We start from the raw sequence: 20,751 nt of genomic DNA, 5'->3' as shown, positions 1-20,751 counted from the left end.
AGCACTGACAATAGTATTAAGCGTTTGGGCCATTAATTTACAAGTGTCGTCTGTTGCATTGCATGTGTGCTCTTCCAGCGCGCATCTCAATTTACCAAAAGTGGATTTACGATTTCGGCTCTAGCCGACGCGGATGGCCAGTGTGCTCTTAGGAGGATCGTATTTCTGACTCTTTTCAGACGAATGTAATACACCCGGCGCCACAGTAACCGCGTATTTATGCCATCGAGTCGTACCGAGCACTGCAATCTGACCAGGACTGGGTCATACCAGCCAGACACCCAAGTGAGCAATGCCACTCGGTTATTTAACAGGTCGTCCCTCCCTTGTCGAACTGGTGACTTTTCTGACAGTAGCAGCTCAAGCACCCGCTCCGTGGCGCATGTGACGAAACCCATGGGCTTGTTCTTCGGCAGGCATTCGTAGCTACAAAATTACGTGCCAACGTCTGCGTGCCTGCAGCGGCCCAGTACCTCATGCAAGGCCCAGCGGCTACAGGCAATGCCTTTTTTAGATTCTGTAAATCCATTGCAACGGGATGTGCCGCGTGCAGTGTTGGATCTTTCACGTGTTCATCACGTGAAGCCCCATATCGGGGCCCGACAGCTTTGTCGTTACTTGGTCAGCGACAGAAGCTCCTCTTACGGTTGTTATGTTTTATTATAGCATACAAACCGTACACGAGAATGTACCAGAGCGAAAAGCCCGATATGCTCCAGCCAACAGCGCGTTAGACGCGAGCTCCAGCCCTCCCGACCAACAATGCACATACTTTAGCCTCGGGCCGCTTGCACAACCACCGTTCGTCTCTCCGCCTCCCGTGCTCGACCGCGTCCCGGGAGCACGCGCCACCCCACCGGCCGCGCAACGTCGCCCTCCAGTGGCAAGCACGCCCCAACTGTGCGAGGCGCATTTGTACCCGGTCCAACACGGCCGGGCGGACCGCGCACAGCCGCCAACACGCAAGGCAGGGCCGGCGCCACACCAGCCGCGGACCAAACGGCGTCAAGCGCGCCGGCCCGTGACGTCACATCCGGCCAATCAGCGCGCAGAACGTACGCGTGACGTCAGCTCCGCAGCGCGATGGCACCGGATGTCACTACAGTGGCCTCAAGCTTCAGCTCAGCGCGGCACAACGGACGGTGACGGTCGCTCCCGGCCACGGGACGACGTCAGGAGGGGTGGACGGCTCCGTCCACGGGGGAGGGGCAGGGGACACCGGGCCTGCGGATGGCGTCAACAACCCGCCGGGTGCGGCGCCCCGCCGACCGCCGCCGCCGCTCAGTAGTCCATGGTCTTGATAAACTCGGCGGCCGAACAGAACTGCGTCCACCAGTACTGGTCCTCGCCCACCAGCCGGTCGCCGTAAAAGCTGTTGACGTACTGGATGGTGGAGAGCAGCGAGCTGGGGCACGCCTTGATCAGCACGAACACCAGCACCGGGATCAGGTCGTCGGCGGCCGGCACCGAGCGCTCGTTGGCGATGTGCAGCAAGTTCATGATGGTGGCGCAGCAGCGTGTCACGCAGGCCACCTTGTCGCGCGCCGTCTTGTAGGCGTTGAGGGCGGTGATCTCGGCCTGCGCACTCGGCCACGGGTGTTCGTAGTGATAGACGCTGGGTATCTTAAGGTCCGGGTGGCCCGGCGTGACGACCAGCGCCAGCCGCCGCATGTGGCCCGTCAGCACCTGGTCGCGGCTGACGTCCGCCTCCCCGTTTGGGTACAGCGCCAGCGTGTAGATCTGCGACGAGCGAGGTCAACGATGTCCAGGTGAGACAGATTATCAGGTACAGCAGATCATCGAGTGCACCAGAAAGTGACGTCACGGCGAAATGCCCGTAGGACGATTCAAGCGATACATTCGCCGCATGAAACACACATTCCCACAGCTTACACGTCGCCGATAGAGGCGCTCATTCACGGCATACGAGACGGACGCCTCGCTGGCAAGTGGGTGATGCAAAAACATCCTCTATTCAGAGGCACGCTCGGAATCGTTGGGCGTATCGCAGGCAGCTTCCTATATCACCGGTTAATAACCTGTCAATGAACTATAACTCGCGTTCGAAATAGTTTGCACGGTAAAACGGAACTGTTCAGCCCCCATCGTGCCTTGCATTGCACCTTCTGCACAGCAAACTGCAATCATCTTTTTCCAGCAGCTTGCAAGACACGTCATCCATACACTGTGGTTTTTACAGAAATGTCAAAGTTGTGCGCTAGTCTGCAATGAGTTTTAACTTTCCCTACACTGACGCCGGCAAGATGAACCAACGTGTTAGTGATAAAAAGGGCAAAATGTCACATGGTGCACACATGACTGTTTTCACGACCTACCGCACAGCGGAAGATGAATAAGCACGTCGCGGGTGCCTAGGACGGTCGGGCAGATGGTTGGGAAAACAACTGAACTTGCTTTTAGAAGGTTGCAAGACAAAGTTTGGCCACGAGTTGCCAGACGAAATCCCTCGGTTCTGGGACTGCAACCGGACGACTCGGGAGAGCCATTCTGCCGCCTCACAGGCATAGGGAAAGCGTATGGTGAATAACGGCATCGATTCTACGGTCGCAGCCGGATTTATGTAAGCTGCGACCTGACCCAAGATCTGGCCAATTCGCGCACCCCACCTGCGCCGTGACCACGTGCTCACCGGCCTCTCACCTGCACCGTGGGCGCAAGTCCACCGGCCCCTCACCTGCGTGTTCATCGGCTTCTCACCTGCGCCATGGCCACATACTCACCTGCGTGTTCACCGGCCTCTCACCAGCACCGTGCGCGCGTGTTCACCGGCCTCTCACCTGAACCGTGGGCGCGTGTTCACCGGCCTCTCACCTGAACCGTGGGCGCGTGTTCACCGGCCTCTCACCTGAACCGTGGGCGCGTGTTCACCGGCCTCTCACCTGCACCGTGGGCGCGTGTTCACCGGCCTCTCACCTGAACCGTGGGCGCATGTTCACCGGCCTCTCACCTAAACCGTGGGCGCGTGTTCACCGGCCTCTCACCTGCACCGTGTGCGCGTGTTCACCGGCCTCTCACCTGCACCGTGGGCGCGTGTTCACCGGCCTCTCACCTGAACCGTGGGCGCGTGTTCACCGGCCTCTCACCTGAACCGTATGCGCGTGTTCACCGGCCTCTCACCTGAACCGTGGGCGCATGTTCACCGGCCTCTCACCTAAACCGTGGGCGCGTGTTCACCGGCCTCTCACCTGCGCCATGACCATTTGTTCGATGGCTTCGCGGGCCAGGTGCAGCTGGTGGTCGTCGGCCGCCTGCCAGTCGGGGTCCCGCAGCAGCTCGTCGCCCAGGTGCGCCAGGAAGCGCGCCACCAGGTCTGTCTTCTCGTCAGAGGCGGCCGCCTGCTGGAAGCTCGCCTGGGCGGGAGTGGGGCGCCGCCGTCAGCCTGGGCGAGCGCAGCCCTCACACGCAATACCGGCGCCAGTTGACCCCTGGGTTCGGCCCCTGGGTTTGCCTCCCCGGGCTTGCTCCTGTGTTTGCTCATGCAGTGGCACGGGGCAGAGCGCGCCGGCCCACTGCACTGATGACAACGAGATGCAGTATGAAAAGGGTGGTTGGGGCCGCGTCAACTCCCTTTAATGTTGGCGCTCCTTAATGTTCGTACTGAAAAATGCCGATTCTAGCAGCCTTGCAGGACGCGCATTTTCAATATCCTCCTGTGAATACCTATCCGTTGAGTCAGGGTCTACAGTTGTCTTGCCCAGGACTGTCAGCGATAAACACAGACCAGCTAACACCAGGGAGGCCAAGAAGCGGCTCTCCAACTTCCAGCCGTTCCAGAACACAACTGAGCCCCCATTCACCGCCGACACCGACGAGTACGCGCCAGCTGCCCGCGTCGACCGTCCCCTCTGACGGCCACCATCCTCCCCTCTCCGCCGCCCACGACGGCCGCTCACCTGGAACCGGTGCACAGTCTGTTTGTGCCGCTCGAGGAAAAGCAGCACGCACTTGTCGACGAGTGCGCGCGTGCAGACCGTCTGGTCGCGGCGCACGTGGCGCACCGTCAGCTGCACGTGCGCCAGCGTGTCCAGCAGGCCGTCGCGACAGCGGACCAGGTAGGCGATGTAGGGCGCGCGGCCGCTGTAGTCTTCTCGCAGCGAGCGCAGCAGCGCCAGCTGGCCGGCGGCGTCGAACAGCGACACGCAGCGCACGGTCTCGTGCAGCTGCGCCATCAGCGCGTGGTCCTGCAGGCTGATGTACTCGGACAGCTGGAGTCGCAGGAAGGACAGCAGCGCGCCTGACTCGTCCCGGCCCGGCTGGCGGCGGAGCGGAGGCGTCAGTGGCAGCGGGAGAACGGCGGCGCCGACCCAGGGCGCTGATGCTCCTGCTATCACCAAAAAACACGTACCGTTACTGTGAACATGGCCACGAGATAACCTTGAACTCACCTTGCGTTCGCCAGACCGGTCGGGGGCATACTGCCGCAACATATGTCACGCCGCGCCCTTTCCGTCGGAGAAATCGGCCAGATGAGTGCCCAGTGTCTGACATGGCAGGAGCACAAAAATTCGACCGGCAGAACACGCCAGCGACTATGTCGCATGCCTACGGCTTATGCGCGGCCGCCAGGGGAGAGTCTCCCGCTCACCTGAGGCCACCAGAGGAGCGTCTCTGGCTCACCTGTCACCGCCAGGGGAGCGTCTCCCGCTCACCTGAGGCCGCCAGGGGAGCGTCTCCCGCTCACCTGAGGCCGCCAGGGGAGCGTCTCCCGCTCACCTGAGGCCGCCAGGGGAGCGTCTCTGGCTCACTTGTCACCGTCAGGGGAGCGTCTCCCGCTCACCTGAGGCCGCCAGGGGAGCGTCTCCCGCTCACCTGAGGCCGCCAGGGGAGCGTCTCCCGCTCACCTGAGGCCGCCAGGGGAGCGTCTCTGGCTCACTTGTCACCGTCAGGGGAGCGTCTCCCGCTCACCTGAGACCGCCAGGGGAGCGTCTCCCGCTCACCTGAGGCCGCTAAAGGAGCGTCCCCGCTCACCTGAGGCCGCCAGAGGAGCGTCCCCGCTCACCTGAGGCCGCTAAAGGAGTGTCCCCGCTCACCTGAGGACGCCAGGGGAGTGTCCCCGCTCACCTGAGGCCGCTAAAGGAGCGTCCCCGCTCACCTGAGGCCGCCAGAGGAGCGTCCCCGCTCACCTGAGGCCGCTAAAGGAGTGTCCCCGCTCACCTGCGGCCAACAAGGGAGCGTCCCCGCTCACCTGAGGCCGCTAAAGGAGTGTCCCCGCTCACCTGAGGCCGCCAGGGGAGCGTCTCCGCTCACCTCAGGCCGCTAAAGAAGTGTCCCCGCTCACCTGAGGCCTCCAGGGAAAGGTCTGCACGTTGGCGGCGGACAGAACGCGGCGCAGTTTGCGCTTGGCATCGGAGAAGGCGTACGACGCCTCCACGTTGTTGGGGTCGATCGTGAGGCGGACCAGGTCGGCGGCTGCCTCGTCCTCGGTCGCTCCATCGACCAGCGTCGCGCCCGAGCGTGTCTGATGACGACCGACCGGCACAGGGTCACGCGCACGGCAGGTGGGAGCAGCGGGTCGCCGCTGCCAGCTGGCTCAACAGCCAGGCAGAGTCGGTGTCCTTGCACATAGGCGGTGCACGATAGGGTAACAAGGCGGCAAGCTATCAACATCACGTACGTGGTGAGTCTGGCTATAAGACTGACAAATCACGTATCCTGGGTTTAAAAGGCACGGACGAGGAAGAACCATTGTCAACGACGCCAGGGAGTCGCTGCGTACTGCTGATGACCGGCGATGGCCTCTAGAAGGACGGGGCCCGCGCAGTCACCGCGACGTCTCCCCCAAAACCGGCCTGGCTGGCGCCTGTGCGGCGACAATTAGCCTGCTACGCCAGCCACGCGACCCGCATGGAGCCCGCCACCCCGTCCGGCCGCCCTCAACCCACCAACCCGTCCGTCCGTCCTCAGACCACCACCCCGTCCACCGCCCTCAGCCAACCACCCCGTCTAGCGGCCCTCAACCCATGACCCCATCCACCCGCCCTCAGCCCACCACCCCGTCCACCCATCCTCAGCCCACCACCCCGTCCACCGGCACTCAGTCCACCACCCCGTCCGCCGTCCTCAGCCCGCCACCCCATCCACCTGCCCTCAGCCCATCACCCCCGTCCACCCGTCCTCAGCCCACCACTCCGTCCGCCCGTCCACAGCCCGCCACCCCATCCAGCCGTCCCCAGCCCACCACCCCGTCCGCCGTCCTCAGCCCGCCGCCCCGTCCAGCCGCCCTCAGCCCACCACCCCGTCCACCCGCCCCCCAACCCATGACCCCGTCTAGCCGCCCTCAGCCCGCCATCCCGTCCGCCCGTCCTAAGCCACCTGGGCGGCCGCGTCCGGCGTCTTGCGTCGGTACTTGGCCAGGATGTCGTCGGACGTCTCGGCCGACTCCGCCCCCTTCCGGTCGCCGAGGACCTCACGGCCGTCCCCGGAGCCGCGCTCCAGCCTGCCGACACGGCGAGAACGCTCGACTCGGGCAGCGCACGCCGCGCGCAGCCGGTCAAGGACTTCCTGACACGGCGAGAAGGCTCGACTCGGGCAGCGCACGCCGCGCGCAGCAGGTCAAGGACTTCCTGACGCGGCTATAACGCTCGGCTCAGGCAGCGCACATCGCGCGCAGCCGGTCAGACTTTCCGGCGCAGCACGCTACTGTCGTCCCCAACGGCTCGGCCCGTCGTCAACGGGAGACAGATAAGACAGGCCACTTCCCCACGACACGGGGGCACCGGCCGCCTCTGTACAACACCGAGCGGCCCGAGCGGCGCCACCCACCTGTCGGAGACGAGCTCGCGCGAGCCCTTGCGTCGGCTCTTGAACGGCAGCTTGAGGTTCTTGAAGAAGCCGCGGCGCGCCTGCTCGTCGGCGGCACGCCGGTCGCCGCGCTCGGCCGTCTTGTCGAAGCTGATCGACTTGGGAATGGCGCCGGTGGCGGCGGCCGGCCGCAGCGCCGGCTCCGAGCCTGCCGCACGGACGCGTCAAGGCGAGGCGGCGGCGCCGACACGCCGGGCCGCCGCACGGCTGGCGCGGCGCCAGCGTCAACGGTCTCTCGGCAGGCGACCAGACAGGCAGGTTAGGTGGCCTCTTGAAGAACGACGCATGGCAACCGCGGTCGGTAAACATCAACTGGGACAGAAGCCACGACCAACGAGACATCAGGATGGTATCAAATCATAGAAACGACAGTAGTAATAATCTTATTCCTCGGAGACAAACCAGGAGTGTTTCTTCCTGAGACGGAAGCAAGATCCTGACCTCCAACTTCGTCCTCTAGCACTGACATCTCATCAAGACACCTTGCCCCGGGGCGTCTGCCGGCGGTGGGCGGGGGCGCCGCGGCCTCTCACCGGTCGCCGTCGGGAGGGCGGGCGGCTCGGGGCCGGCCGGCTCGGCCGTCACAGCGCCCGAGCTCGGCTCGGCCAGGTCGCAGCCGCTGCCGCTGCTGCTCAACGAGCCAGCCGACTGCGGCGCCTTCGACGCGGTCGGCGGGCTGGCCGGCGGCGGCGGCGGCGGCTGCGCGGCCGGCGCCGGGGTCGGCCGCGCAGCCGCCGCCGTCGTGCGGCCGCGCTCGCGCTGCAGGCCTGACGCCGAGCTGAAGTCGGACGAGACCGACTCGCCCGACATCTGGCGGCCGCGCTCGGGCCGCGCCGCGCCGCCGCCGCCGCCGGCCGCCGGGAACGCCGGCGCGCTGACGGACGCCTTGAGCGGCGGCGACTCCGGCGCGCCGGCGGCGGGCGGTGCGGCGGCGCACTCCGAGCGCGCTGTGTCGTCGGAGCGCGCCACGCTGGCCGAGTCGTCGGCGTCCACCTCGGCCAGCCGGTCCCGCTCCGAGTCTGAGGCCAGCACGTCGGTGCTCCAGGCCTCCGAGGCCGTCTCGCTGGGCTCCAGGCCGACGCCGCCCTGGCCGACAGGCGACCGTCACCACATCAGGCGCACACAGCGACGTGGGTCCCAAACACACTGCCTGGGGTCAGGTCAGGCTGCGCTAGCGTTCAGAAGCACTAGCGTGCTGGGAAACAGCAGCACGGCGTCTTAAATGTCAAAAACGGAATATCGAGGTCTAAAAAACAGGACTAAAGGTCATTGGAGCGAAAAAACCCACGAACATCGGTTATCCGGAATCACCGTTTAAGAGCCCTGTTCAACTCAGAGGGAGACAGTCGACGCACAACAGACGCCTTGAGCAGCCCGGACGCGGGTACACCTCACTTCAATAGGCCAAACAAGCGGCACGCGACCAGTGACGCCCACTGCGCGCCCGCCGAGACGACTCTCACCGTGCAGAGCTCGAGCAGCTGGCGCGAGGTGAGCGGCGCGTCCGCCTGCTCCACCGTCTCCGTGTCGCTGGCCAGCACGTCCGTGCTCCACGTGTCAGACACCATCGACACCGTCTCGTCGCCTGGCGGCCGGACCCCGGTCAGCGGCCGCCGTCACGCCCGACCGATGCCGGCCTCGAGCGACAGCCGGCCGCGCGGAGTGGGCCCGACCTTCCCGGACGGCGTAGCCATACACGCTGGCCGACAGCGCCGGTCGACCGCGCGGAGTGGACCCGACCTTCCCGGACGGCGGAGCCATACACGCTGGCCGACAGCGCCAGCCACGCGGGCTGGGCACGAGGCCACCGGCGACCTACTGCACGGCGCACCCGATACACCTCCAGAATCCATCCAGCGAGCCGAGAGGCGAGCTCTGCTCTTGTGCCACCCCAGCTCTGTGAATCCGCCGGCCACGTCAGCCCTGCGCGGCCGCCGGCCACCCCAGCCGCCCGTACCTTCGTTGAGCGGCTTGATGTTGAACTTGCCGAACTTGTCCTCGATGACGGTGGCCGGCGGCTTGGCGGCGGGCGGCGGGTGCGGAGCGGCGCGGCCGCCGCCCGGCCGCTCGCCGCCGCTCGGCAGCGTGTCCGCCTCGTCCGTCACCTGAGACGACGGCGTGTTGCGGCCTGCCGCGCCATAAGGGGGTCAGCGGGCGGCGCACGGCGCGCTGGCGCAGGTAACACCGGCGAAGGCGGCCAGGCATCGGCGGCGATGGCGCTGGGGCGCAGGCTCAGTCGCGCTGCTTTACTTTGCAGCACCCAGCTGTCTGGTACGGTTGAGTCGGGGCTCAAAGCCACCGCAGGCGCGCTGGTGCATGGTTGGATAGCCAGCAGTTGTCGGCAGACATGACGGTAGATGCGGGGTCAAATGACTGGTAGTGCTATACATTTTCAAGATCCTAGATAGTGCTGGCCGGCTGCATCTGAAATCCAAGTCCCGGATGGTGTGCAAGGCTGGGATCGGATGCGCGCTCAAGAATTTACGTCGGCATGCAACCTCCATGAAGACAGCTCAGTTGAGATACATTCGGTTTCTCACGATGAAACCGGACGTTCTCACCCCCCCCCCCCCCCCCCCCCCCGGCTCCGTCTCAGGCGTCTCAGGAAGACTGAAACGCTCTTGACCAAAAACGCGACAGCAGAAACGGCCGAAAAGATCTGCCCGCCGGCAAGTCCTGCGCCTTGGGCTGCAGGCGCCGTTGGAGGCCGCCCCATTTGCTGTCCGTAGCTCCGGACGCCAACAGCAAACCAGCCCCTGATCCAAGCCGTCCAGAGAGCCGGCACCGGCACCGCACACGCCATGACCCCGCACCCGCCGGCCGTGACAGCACCGGCCGGCCGGGCGACTGCCAGACGCGCCGCCGGCACGTCCCGCCACCCCGCCTGCCAGCCGCACCACTCACCGGACACGTTGGGCGTCTCCCGTCCGGACACGTTGGCCGAGACCATGTCGCTGAGGTTGTCGTCCTTGTACTGCTCGGCGTCCTCCAGACTCGAGTCGTCGCTGTCGCTGACGTTGCTGGCCGCCTCTGAGATCAGCCCCCGGGGTGTCAGACGCTGCTCTGAGATCAGCCCCCGGGGTGTCAGACGCTGCTCTGAGATCACCCAGGGGTGTCAGACGCTACCATGAGATCAACCCCCGGGGTGTCAGACGCTGCTCTGCGATCAACCCCCGGGTGCCAGACGCTTCTCTGAGATCACCCCGAGGAGTCAGACGCTGCTCTGAGATCCCTCCCGATGTGTTAGACGCTGACGCCGCGACATACCACGTCCGAGGCGGCCAGAGAATCCTGCACAAGACAACCTCCACTCCGACCGTTATTCTCCCTGTCATTTCGATGTTCCTCGTCAGTCAAGACGGGCTCACACTCTCTTTCGTTCAGCCTACGGACAGACAGAAGCTCGGCAAAACCTAGAGTACACTCTAATATGCCAAGTTCATGACCCACACCCGGCCAGTCATCTCGCCCGCACTCCTGGCGCACCGAGCCCCCCAACGCCACCACAGGCCAGTGACCTCCAGATGAGTACATCTCGACTGATTGCCACTGCTGACTGGTGCCAGGATGTGTCTAGTCACCCGTGCCCGGTGCGAGCGCCTCCTCCCCCCTCTACCCCTCCGCGCGTCGCCTCACCGATGGAGCCGTCGTGGCTGAGGCTCGCTCGCGTGCGCTTGCCGGCCGGCTCGGGCCCCGAGCTGGACACCTGGCTGGCGGCCTCGTCCGGCTCGGCCGGCGCCGGCCCGTCCAGCTCCAGCAGCGTCCGGCCCGGCCGCTCCTCGCCGCCGGCGCGCAGCACCTGTCCGACGGGCGGCGGGTCACCGCAGGGTCACGGCAAGGTCACGGAACAGGTGGCACCAGCACAGGTACGGACAACGGTCGCAAGGGACAGGGGTACACGACGCGGTGGTCATCCGGCTGACGACGGCGGGACATGGACCGTGTCGGGCAGCCATCTGGCGGGACATGGACCGTGTCGGGCAGCCGCCTGGCGGGACATGGACCGTGCCAGGCAGCCGTATGGCGGGACATGGACCGTGCCAGGCAGCCGTCTGGCGGGACATGGACCGTGCCAGGCAGCCGTATGGCGGGACATGGACCGTGCCAGGCAGCCGTCTGGCGGGACATGGACCGTGCCAGGCAGCCGTATGGCGGGACATGGACCGTGCCAGGCAGCCGTCTGGCGGGACATGGACCGTGCCAGGCAGCCGTATGGCGGGACATGGACCGTGCCAGGCAGCCGTATGGCGGGACATGGTCCGTGCCGGGCAGCCGTATGGCGGGACATGGACCGTGCCGGGTTGTCGTGATGCCGCCTCATCACATTTTACAATGTGATGAACGCCCCCCCCCCCCCCCCCAAGCAACCGCACACACCAGCACCAGTACCAGCGCCAGCACGGCGGACGGGACGCGGGGGCCGGCTGAGCGGCGTCCGTCGGCAGCTGACCTTTAGCTCGCCGACCATGCCCGGGCAGACGCCGGGCGTGTTGAGCGACACCACCAGCACCTCGAGCGGCCGCTCCTCGGCCAGCGGCGCCTCCGGGCCGGCGCCGGTGCTCCGGCCGCGCCGCTGTACGCTCGTGTGCACTGCCGGAGAAGCGCGGCGCGTCAAGCCGCGGCGGCGCGGCGTCTCAGTCACCGCCGCATACGCCGAAGGGCAGCTACGGTCAGATCAGAGTTAACCATTTCGAGAGGAGCATGTGGGGGATGAGGGTGAATTCGCACGTGCTCGGCGTCAACAATGAAAAAAGTCTGCAGCACGGCTGACTTAACGCCAATGTCAGACAACGCGGCAACGTAACAGTCTGCCTTTAAAATGGATAGCCGCGCAGCGTACAACAGCACGAGCTGAACCCGAGACGGCGTTGCCGGCTGACCTCACGCCCCCCCCCCCCCCCCCCCTGTCACACGTCCTCCCCTCTGACCGGTCAGCAGCGCACGGCCCACCTTTGTCCAGTATGCGGCTGCGGCGGCTGCCGTGCTGGCCGTGTGGCGACAGGCCGGGGCTCGGCGAGGCGACGACCGGCGGCGTCGGCGGCGGCGGCTCCGGCGCCGGCAGGTGCGCCGTCAGCCCCTCCAGCAGCCGCTGCTCGGCCGGCTCCGAGGTCTCGGCGGCCATCTGGCGCAGCAGGCCCACCTGGCAGCAAGGCCCAGCGTCAGAGGTTCGCCTCGCCAGCGATAGGTAGCGACCGGTTCACGCGGCCAACGCACTCGCCACGCCTCCGTGGTGGCTACCGACTCAGCAAATGAGAGGGCGGGATACCGCGTGATCTGAGCGTGACTCACCGGGGGCAGCCCGCCCCCTGCAGAGCGGCAGGGTCACCAGCTCCTCAGAGAGGGTAGGCCGCCACCCAGCGCGCCAGACGATAGGTACCACAGGCTTCTCCGGGCGGACTCGGAGGACGGTGCCCGGCTCACTAGATACGGTGGCTCCCCAGGCGCCCCACACGTCAAACGCCTTCCGCCCGTCCGACGGACGCGGTGCGAACCTCCCCCAAGTGCCGGAGGGTCCCCTCCCTCCACTCAGGACGCCGGCGCCGCCTCACCAGGGGGTCTAGGTGGTCCCGGGTGATCAGCACGGCCGACCGGCTGAGCCCGACCAGCCGGCTCTCGTGCTGGAGCGGTCCGGCCGGCCGCGTTTCCTGCTCCGCGGGCGGGCCCTCCTGCGGCCCGCCAGTCAGAATGCAGCCCAACAGTGACGAGACGCTGCCCTGCGGACGGCGGCGGAGACGGCACCGCGTCAGACGGCAGACAGCCGACGTCAGCAGGAGAGGAAAGGTGACGTCAGCAAGAGAACACGTGACGTCAGCAGAGGAACACGCCAGGTTAGCAGGGGAGGATAGGTGACGTCAGCAGGGGAACATGTGACGTCAACAGGAGAACACGTGACGTCAGCAGAGGAACACGCGAAGTTAGCAGGGGAGAATAGGTGACGTCAGCAGGGGAACATGTGACGTCAGCATGAGAATGCATGGCGTCAGCAGAGGAACGCGCCAAGTTAGCAGGGGAGGATAGGTGACGTCAGCAGGGGAACACATGACGGGAGGGGAAGGGGGAGGGGCGGCTCGTGGCATCGCGGGACGGCCAGGTGGCCAGGGTTGGTGAGTTAAGTCATTGAATAACAGTATATGACTAAAGCCATCTGGAACGTCTGATACTGGCTGAAGTTTTGATTAGATAAGGACCTCTCACCCTAGCCTGAAAAGGCGGGCACCGCGGGGATAAAAGCCCGCCTCTGGCTTCCCACGCCTCTGGCTTCCCAGGCGAGCAGCTAAACTATTGCATAATCAATACTCTTGTTACAAAAGTGGTTTTAACAGCTAACCTTATTTTTGCGTTCATGACTTTGTAAATATCCCCCTCGAATATATATGGGATAAACGCACCAAAAATGTACTATACATTTCGCGCAACTAGCAAATTGCTTTTCTAACTGGGTGGACATACGAAACCAAAACAGCTTCCTTCCAGTGAGAATACTGCAGTACACCCAACAAATGTGATACTTGGGGTAACTCAAAGTCTAGACATTCGCAAGTGTCTAAGTTCTGAGGAGGAAGAATGACGAACAAAAGGTTAAAACAACTGTTGCGGGTTCCCCGGTCAACGGCTGTCCCAAGTTTGCGTAAGACCTAAAATTACACTCGCAATATTAGAGCCTCTACCTACCGACAAAGTCAAAGATAACATCCTAACCCAATGTGCATAACTCGGATGCTTTCATACACGCACGTGGACATTACCCGTAGGCCACCCAAACGCGCTCTGCCGACATCAAATTCTTCACTATGACATCATTCCCCTTAAACTGCCGAAAGCTACGTACTTCGCCCCTGTTCAGGAACACCATCAACCTATTCATCAACCTACATTGTATATATATATATATATATATATATATATATATATATATATATATATATATATATATATCAACCAACCTGATATTGAAATAAACGCCACTAATCACATCACTTCCTTATCCAACATTTGAAACATCTCGAGATCCCTCACGCTGAAGACCCAGAGGAGGGTTCAATCCAGCAAATACCAGTTATAAGCGGTTTTAATCGATACAGCCCTTGGCTCGGCGGTATGCCGCGCCCACCGTGCTGAACACGGCATCGAGTTCGATGGCATGACACGACACTGCGGCGGACTGCAGACTGATGTGAAGACATGCCTCCACGGGGGGTTCCATTGCTCTGCAATAATGAAAGCAACTGAAATTTTTACCCCAACGCTGAATTGGTGCACAGTGACCGCAGCTGTCGCTGGACCCCGCATCCTATTTATCGTCGGGCCCAAGGCCTGAGGGAGGGTTTGCAGCACACGCTGGCGGAGCGCGCGTGCCGTGGTGCTCACCTTGTCGAACCTGTCGTAGAAGGGGCGCAGGCGGGGGTCCACCTCCTCCCACTGGTTCATGGCCAGCACCTGCAGGATCTGGCCCACCTGCGGGCCAGCCAGCGGGGGCGCGGTCACGCACAGGGCACCGCTGGGGGTGGCGGTCGCCGCGGTACGCTGCCATGACCTTGCACGCATCGGCGATGCTCCACTGACGACACGCCGGTCAGGACACGTGCTCCACACCCGGCGCGAGCCGTGGACAAGCAGCGAGGGGTGGCGGCACAGCCGGCAGCTTCCGCAGCCCGAAGCACAGCTAAGTCTGAATTGCATGGACACAGCAGAACGGTCATATCGGTGGCAAATTGGGACCCACGTTATGTGGCGTATTTGCACCACTACCTGGGCACGCCATGCACGGATGCTGACCTTCCTTGACTACAGCCCCGGCTCGCCCGTCCCGCACCCCTGGCCGCAACTCCGGCCGACCCGTCCTGCACCCCTGGCCGCAACTCCGGCCGACCCGTCCTGCACCCCTGGCCGCAGCTCCGGCTAACCCGTCCCGCACCCCTGACCGCAACTCCGGCCGACCCGTCCTGCACCCCTGACCGCAGCTCCGGCTGACCCGTCCTGCACCCCTGGCCGCAGCTCCGGCCGACTCGTCCCGCACCCCTGACCGCAGCTCCGGCTGACCCGTCCCGTAGCCCTGGCCGCAGCTCCGGCTGACCCGTCCCGCACCCCTGAGCGCGGCTCCGGCTGACCCGTCCTGCACCCCTGGCCGCAGCTCCGGCTGACCCGTCCCGCACCCTTGACCGCAGCTCCGGCCGACCCGTCCTACGCCCCTGACCACAGCTGACCTGGATCAGGTTATGCCGCGCCGCCGGGCTGACGGGGGCCTCCAGGATGCCGTACTGCACGGGGTCCACCACCGCTGGACAGATGAAGAACGCGAACAGCAGGTCTACGCAGATGGCGTTCACCTGCGAGCGGACGGCCGTCACCGCGGCGCCAGCGTCAGCAGGGGGCGCTGCCAGCCGGGGAGCGACGGCGGGGGCACAGGGGGCGCACGCCGCGAGCTGTTCACGCGTGCCAGTCGTAAATCCGGCGGACTGGCTCCCATTATGCATGCTGTGCCCCGGCGCAGTATGAAAGGTAGCCAGGGGTGGGCTGGCCAGTCACGGCCACCTAGGCTGCCGGTCTGAACTGCACGTGAGCGGTGTCATCCATACGTCATCACTCTATAGAACGCACTGTCACCCGTGCAGCCAGTTTGCAATGAACACTGGAACCCCTGCAACGCCAGACTGTAACCACTGCTGCCTGCGCTGCCAGTCTAGAAGGAACACCGCTATATCTTCCGAAATACACAGCGATACCCATTCATGTGTATGAGTCTACATAATTCACATTGGTTCACGTGTGTTTTCCAGCTGCAGTGCACAATGCCACCTGGCATCCTATCCGCTTTCAATACATGGTGCTCCTGACACTGGCGGCTTAGGCGGCTTTGCAGACTGACAATTTAAATGCACACTACCTTCCGTGTGCTGCCAGTCTGTGATGTACAATAGCGTCCACGTTCTATCGTTCATATTCCGAGTGATACCAGCTTGTAACGCACGCGTCTTCCTGGGGATCGCAAGTCTGCGAGGTAAACTATGAACTCGGCCTAGTACTGACGCCGTGCCGCAGTACCGCATCATGACTACAGCCCGGCACCGGTGTCCGTCCAGCAGACTCCTTCCGCTCGTCCCGTTCCGTTCCGTTCCGTGCCGTGCCGTGCCGTGCCGTGCCGTGCCGTGCCGTGCCGTGCCGTGCCGTGCCGTGCCGTCCCGCCCCATCCCACCCCGCCTCGCCCCGCCCCGCCCCGCCCGCTCACCTGGTCGGCGCTGCAGCGGTCCTCCCTGACCAGCAGGTGGTACAGGGTGCGCACCACCCACGACAGGCTGGGCGGGAAGCAGGCGGCGTTGTCGGCGATGTGCGTGACGAAGCGCTCGGTCAACCGCGCCAGCCGGTCAGCCACGGCCGCGTGGTAGCGCGCGCGGCCGTCGGCGCCGCCCACCGCCGGCCGACCCAGCCGTGCCGTCCGTTCCTCGGCCGACAGGCCCTCGTCCACCTGACCGGGGCAGAGACTGGGTCACGGCGGACCGGGGGCTCCTCGGCCGACAGGCCCTCGTCTACCTGACCGGGGCAGAGACTGGGTCACGGCGGACCGGGGGCTCCTCGGCCGACAGGCCCTCGTCCACCTGACCGGGGCAGAGACTGGGTCACGGCGGACCGGGGGCTCCTCGGCCGACAGACCCTCGTCTACCTGACCGGGGCGGAGGCTGGATCATGGCGGGCCGGGGGCTCCTCGGCCGACAGGCCCTCGTCTACCTGACCGGGGCAAAGACTGGGTCACGGCGGGCCGGGGGCTCCTCGGCCGACAGGCCCTCGTCCACCTGACCGGGGCAGAGACTGGGCCACGGCGGGCCGGGGGCGGGGGTCCTCGGAGGCTGCGCCGGCACGAGGGGCGGGAGACGGGCTTCTGCCCCTCCCTGCACCGGTCAGATGGGCTTCTCACGGGGAGTCGAGTCAGGCGGAGCCACGACGGTGGGAGCCGTTCGCATACATGTCGCGTGTCCTAACCGGTTCCGACAAGGTTGACGGCTCAGGCGGTATTTCTCAGCACCCAGCACACATTTCCTGCCGGCGCCGCACTTGCCTTGTTGGGGTCGATGTCCAGGAACCACTCGTCGTCCATGAGCAGCTGCATGACGGGCTGATGAAGAGCGGCGGTGAGGAACAGCTTGGCGGCGAACAGCCCCTCGCAGAAGGCCTTGTAGACGCGGCTGAAGACGCACGAGCCGCGCCGTAGCAGCCGCTGCGGTGCCTCGGCGCACACCACCTGCGTCACCATCAGCTGCCGCAGCACCTGTCACGGAAACGCCGTCAGTCATATCAGCAGCACCTGACGGGAAGACGCCGTCAGCCACATCAGCAGCACCTGCCACGGAGACGCCAACATCAACAGCACCTGTCGGGGAGACACCGTCAGCCACATAAGCAGCACCTGTCACGGCAGCGCCGTCAGTCACATCAGCAGCACCTGTCACGGAGACGCCGTCAGCCACCTTGGTGTGCGCTGGCACGCATGGGGTGGCGCGCCGCGGCCGGGTCCGCGCCGCCACCTGTCACCCGCCCACAGCAGGCACGATTATCGGAGAGTTCGCCAGACACCAGGACAGGGCATCTGGCACAAGGAAAATGATGGTCGGGATGACAACGCGGTAGACAAATTCGCGGGCTAATCATCATCGCGATCAAAGGCGCCCTCAGGCTATTCGGCGGTGCTCGTGCTGAAGTCCAGCGCATTGTCAGATGTTGCAATCACACCCAGAACAAACATGTGTTAACTCTTCCCTGCTTTGTGAAACTCGCCACAGCACATAGGTGGGGCTTCGGATCGCTTTGGGGACCCTAGCACTCATGTTATGCTCCTACAATGTGGGGCCAACCTGCCCGAAAGGAGCCGAAGCGTCAAAAACTTTGTGTGTGCACATACATGGCCACATATATACAGCAGGTACTTTTTGGAAAGTTGGCCTCAACTCCTCCTCCCCCTTCACTCCCTTCCTCCCGTTGTAAGACGTTTCATGACCCACGTTTTGACCCGATACCGGAAGCCCGCAGCACAAACCAACAGTGAATGCCCAAACCCAGCAGAGCACCAGAGGGCGTTGTTGTCCAGATGGCCCGTCTTTCCTCGCCATGTTATGGACGTTCATCTCGCGGGTGTTGTCTCAAACCAATCCAGGACAGAAGCCTGATGAGCCAGGGCTCCACTCCCACTCCCCATGAGCTAGCCCCACTCCACAGTCTGACCCGCCTCCGATCACACGGCGCCAGTTCGGCCGGAAGAGTGCCCGGCTGCGGCCCGGCAGTCGGACACCAGCGGCGGCGTACCTGCAGCACGCTCAGCTGGTCCTCCTGCAGGATACAGTTGCCGTAGACACCCGAGTAGATGGTGTCGACGAGCGTGGTGACCTGGGCAGGGTCGGAGCGCTCGCCGAACAGCAGCAGGCGCGCCACCAGCGCAGGGTTGCTGCGCAGCTGCTGCAGCAGTTCCGAGTAGAAAGGGTCCTGAGGCGCGGCAGCAGCCCAGTCAGACGCTGCGGGCTAGCCTCCCCAGCTGGTACTGTCATTCTCCATATACAAGGCATTCATGCCCTGGTTTTGTCTCAAAAAAGCCCATCACTACATGTGCAAGGCTTTCATTCCAACCCATTAAGATGGGCACTAAAACATGTAATTTATAAGTAAGCAAAATAGCTGCATGAAACATTTATCTCCATCAGCCCCCACACAGGATAAGACATGTGAGGCGGACAGTGGCCTCAGCAGACAACTTACAATGGGCCCCAGCTGTCTGTAGCTGTCCACAAACTGTGCCGACTGCAGGTGCGAGTCACGTCGGCAGCAGACTGCTGGCGTGATGCCAGCCCGGGACAAGATCAGTCCCTCCAGGTTGATCTGTTGCTGGCGGGTGATCCATGACAAGTGGTACAGGTCCTCTACAGCTTTCATCACCTGTTGACAATGTCATGTACAGAAAAAACACAATGTAGAAGGATGCAACCATACCAACCATAGGAAGATGGTAAATGACATGGCAAAATGCCATCAAAAAGTGTAGTTAAAAGAGATGTATGCCTGAACCTTTGAAGCCAAAGATCAAAGATGACAAACAACCTTTTTTACCACTAATTATCTTTGCTGTACACAACACATCTTGGTTGCAATGAGAAAACATTCAGGTTGAAGTCTTACCAACATTACCCACCTTTTTGTTCAAGTCTTGTATCTGTGCCTTTTCTGACTCCACAAACAGTTTTTCTTTTCTCAGACATTGGGACAGTTCTAACAACTCCATGTAGGGAGTTGCCATCTTACTGTCACTATACTGAAATAAGAATTGAATCAGTTCATTTGCAACATAAGCTATTCATTCTTAAGCTTTCATACACTAAGACTTTGCATGAGACAAGTTAGTGTTAACATATTAAGATCCATGTATATGTACAAGCCAACCTATCTTCCACATTTTATATTTATATAGCAAGAATATATTGTAGCAATATTGCAAAAGTAAAACCAAAGCATAATTTGATCAATTAATTTCAATGCCAGGAACATAGGGAACATGCTCAAAGACAAAAATTCACTGCAAAACCATGCCTTTTAATGTACTAATCCAAGACAATGGAAAGGGCTGTGGGATATGACCCCACCTTATCAGTAAAAACAGTCCCAAATTACAGTGTGCATGCACTACACAGGTTGGCACAAAACAGCATCTGTGCCATGCCAGTATAATTTATGACAAATAATTAAATGCTTTATATCATGCAACTAAAGTGAGCAATACAGGCTTTAAACTCCTGTTTTTCCAGGACATATTGTGCTCTTATATCAAAATACGGCCTTTGCATCACTAGAATGTGAATTATTCACTAAAAACATTGTGAAATATGGGAACTTCAAATTATAGTCAAACATTAATGCTGAATGTCAACAACAAGCTACTGGCACACTAAACCTGGCAGCCTTTAGCATAAAAACTTCGGTCAATGGATAACACAAGCAAGAAACAGAAATGTCATGATATGCTCCTATACATGCCCCCAACCCTCACACTCAAGGACAACATTGCAGAATGCAGATTCAGGTGGTAATGCATGTCAGCCTTAAAGATCTGAGAGCAATAGTTCCACACCTGTTCAAAGTCAATACCAAAATAAAGTGCATTTGGTTCATCAAGTATCTGCAATGGTAACATAAATGCTGATGCAAACCACATGCTTAGAGCAATATTCTGCTGTTGGTGCTGGATGGCTGCTGGTGGATTATGAGCAGTGTCAGTATGTGTAGGGAGCTGCTTGCCACATCAGTGCATACATCCACACCACAATCAGGATCATGCAGGAAATTGTCATCTAACCATGCCAGTGCTATCACTGGTGCTAATGTTCTCTTTTGTTTGAAGTCCCAGAATACAGAAAGCTTTTTCATAGGTCCAGAGAATGCCCAAAACATCTCAAACATAAAAACACTGAATTTTACCCTTTCTTGGACAAGAATAAACCATGTCATACAACTTGGAGCTATTAGTTCATCATGTGCAAACCATAGCGGCCTAATAAGCAGCACATCAAATGCAAAATTAAGAAGGCACACATGGCATAAACATAATTAAACAGCAAACATGACATCAGGCGTGTTTAATCCAGGGAGACGTAGCATTTTATCGTGCTTGCACCTGCCATGCCGAAAGTACGATGCCTTATTTCATCTATCATGCATTATATTTCAATTAAACTCACATAAAAGTTTGATTTCAGTTAGCTCTTAACAGTTGATCGAGAAATGATCATGCCAAATAGCGCCACCGCACCCCAACGCCCACGGGCCATACCACTCACGCGCGGGGGGGGTCTTTCCTTACGGAATCAGGAGCGGAAAGTCGCCGGACCGATCCCGCACGTCTCATCCGCGCCTCTTTCCCAAGGTCTCCTTGAAGGCAAGGCACCAGAAGCAAAGAAA

General features: G+C 61.7%; 1 protein-coding gene across 1 annotated transcript; it reads right to left on the bottom strand.

The window, feature by feature from the left end:
• Window positions 1-1,105: 1,105 nt before the first annotated feature.
• Window positions 1,106-20,732, bottom strand: LOC119103193 (GTPase-activating protein and VPS9 domain-containing protein 1). The gene is made up of 23 exons (XM_037226638.1): window positions 20,654-20,732; window positions 18,992-19,111; window positions 18,562-18,738; window positions 18,115-18,291; window positions 16,874-17,083; window positions 16,049-16,285; window positions 15,027-15,149; window positions 14,191-14,277; window positions 12,372-12,536; window positions 11,921-11,962; window positions 10,459-10,549; window positions 9,727-9,852; window positions 8,780-8,950; window positions 8,286-8,407; window positions 7,760-7,908; window positions 7,264-7,319; window positions 6,900-6,970; window positions 6,784-6,863; window positions 6,334-6,457; window positions 5,300-5,479; window positions 3,915-4,274; window positions 3,207-3,371; window positions 1,106-1,740 (listed from the first exon to the last, which is right to left on the bottom strand). Exons 1-23 carry the CDS (start codon window positions 20,696-20,698, stop codon window positions 1,282-1,284), a joined length of 3,537 nt encoding a protein of 1,178 aa, XP_037082533.1. The 5' UTR covers window positions 20,699-20,732; the 3' UTR covers window positions 1,106-1,281.
• Between the last annotated feature and the right edge of the window lie 19 nt (window positions 20,733-20,751).

The sequence above is a fragment of the Pollicipes pollicipes genome, unplaced genomic scaffold (genome assembly GCF_011947565.3).
Source record: "Pollicipes pollicipes isolate AB1234 unplaced genomic scaffold, Ppol_2.1 Scaffold_5724;HRSCAF=6776_pilon_pilon_pilon, whole genome shotgun sequence".
Lineage (NCBI taxonomy): Eukaryota > Metazoa > Arthropoda > Thecostraca > Pollicipedomorpha > Pollicipedidae > Pollicipes > Pollicipes pollicipes.
This window is presented reverse-complemented; position numbering and strand designations above follow the sequence as displayed.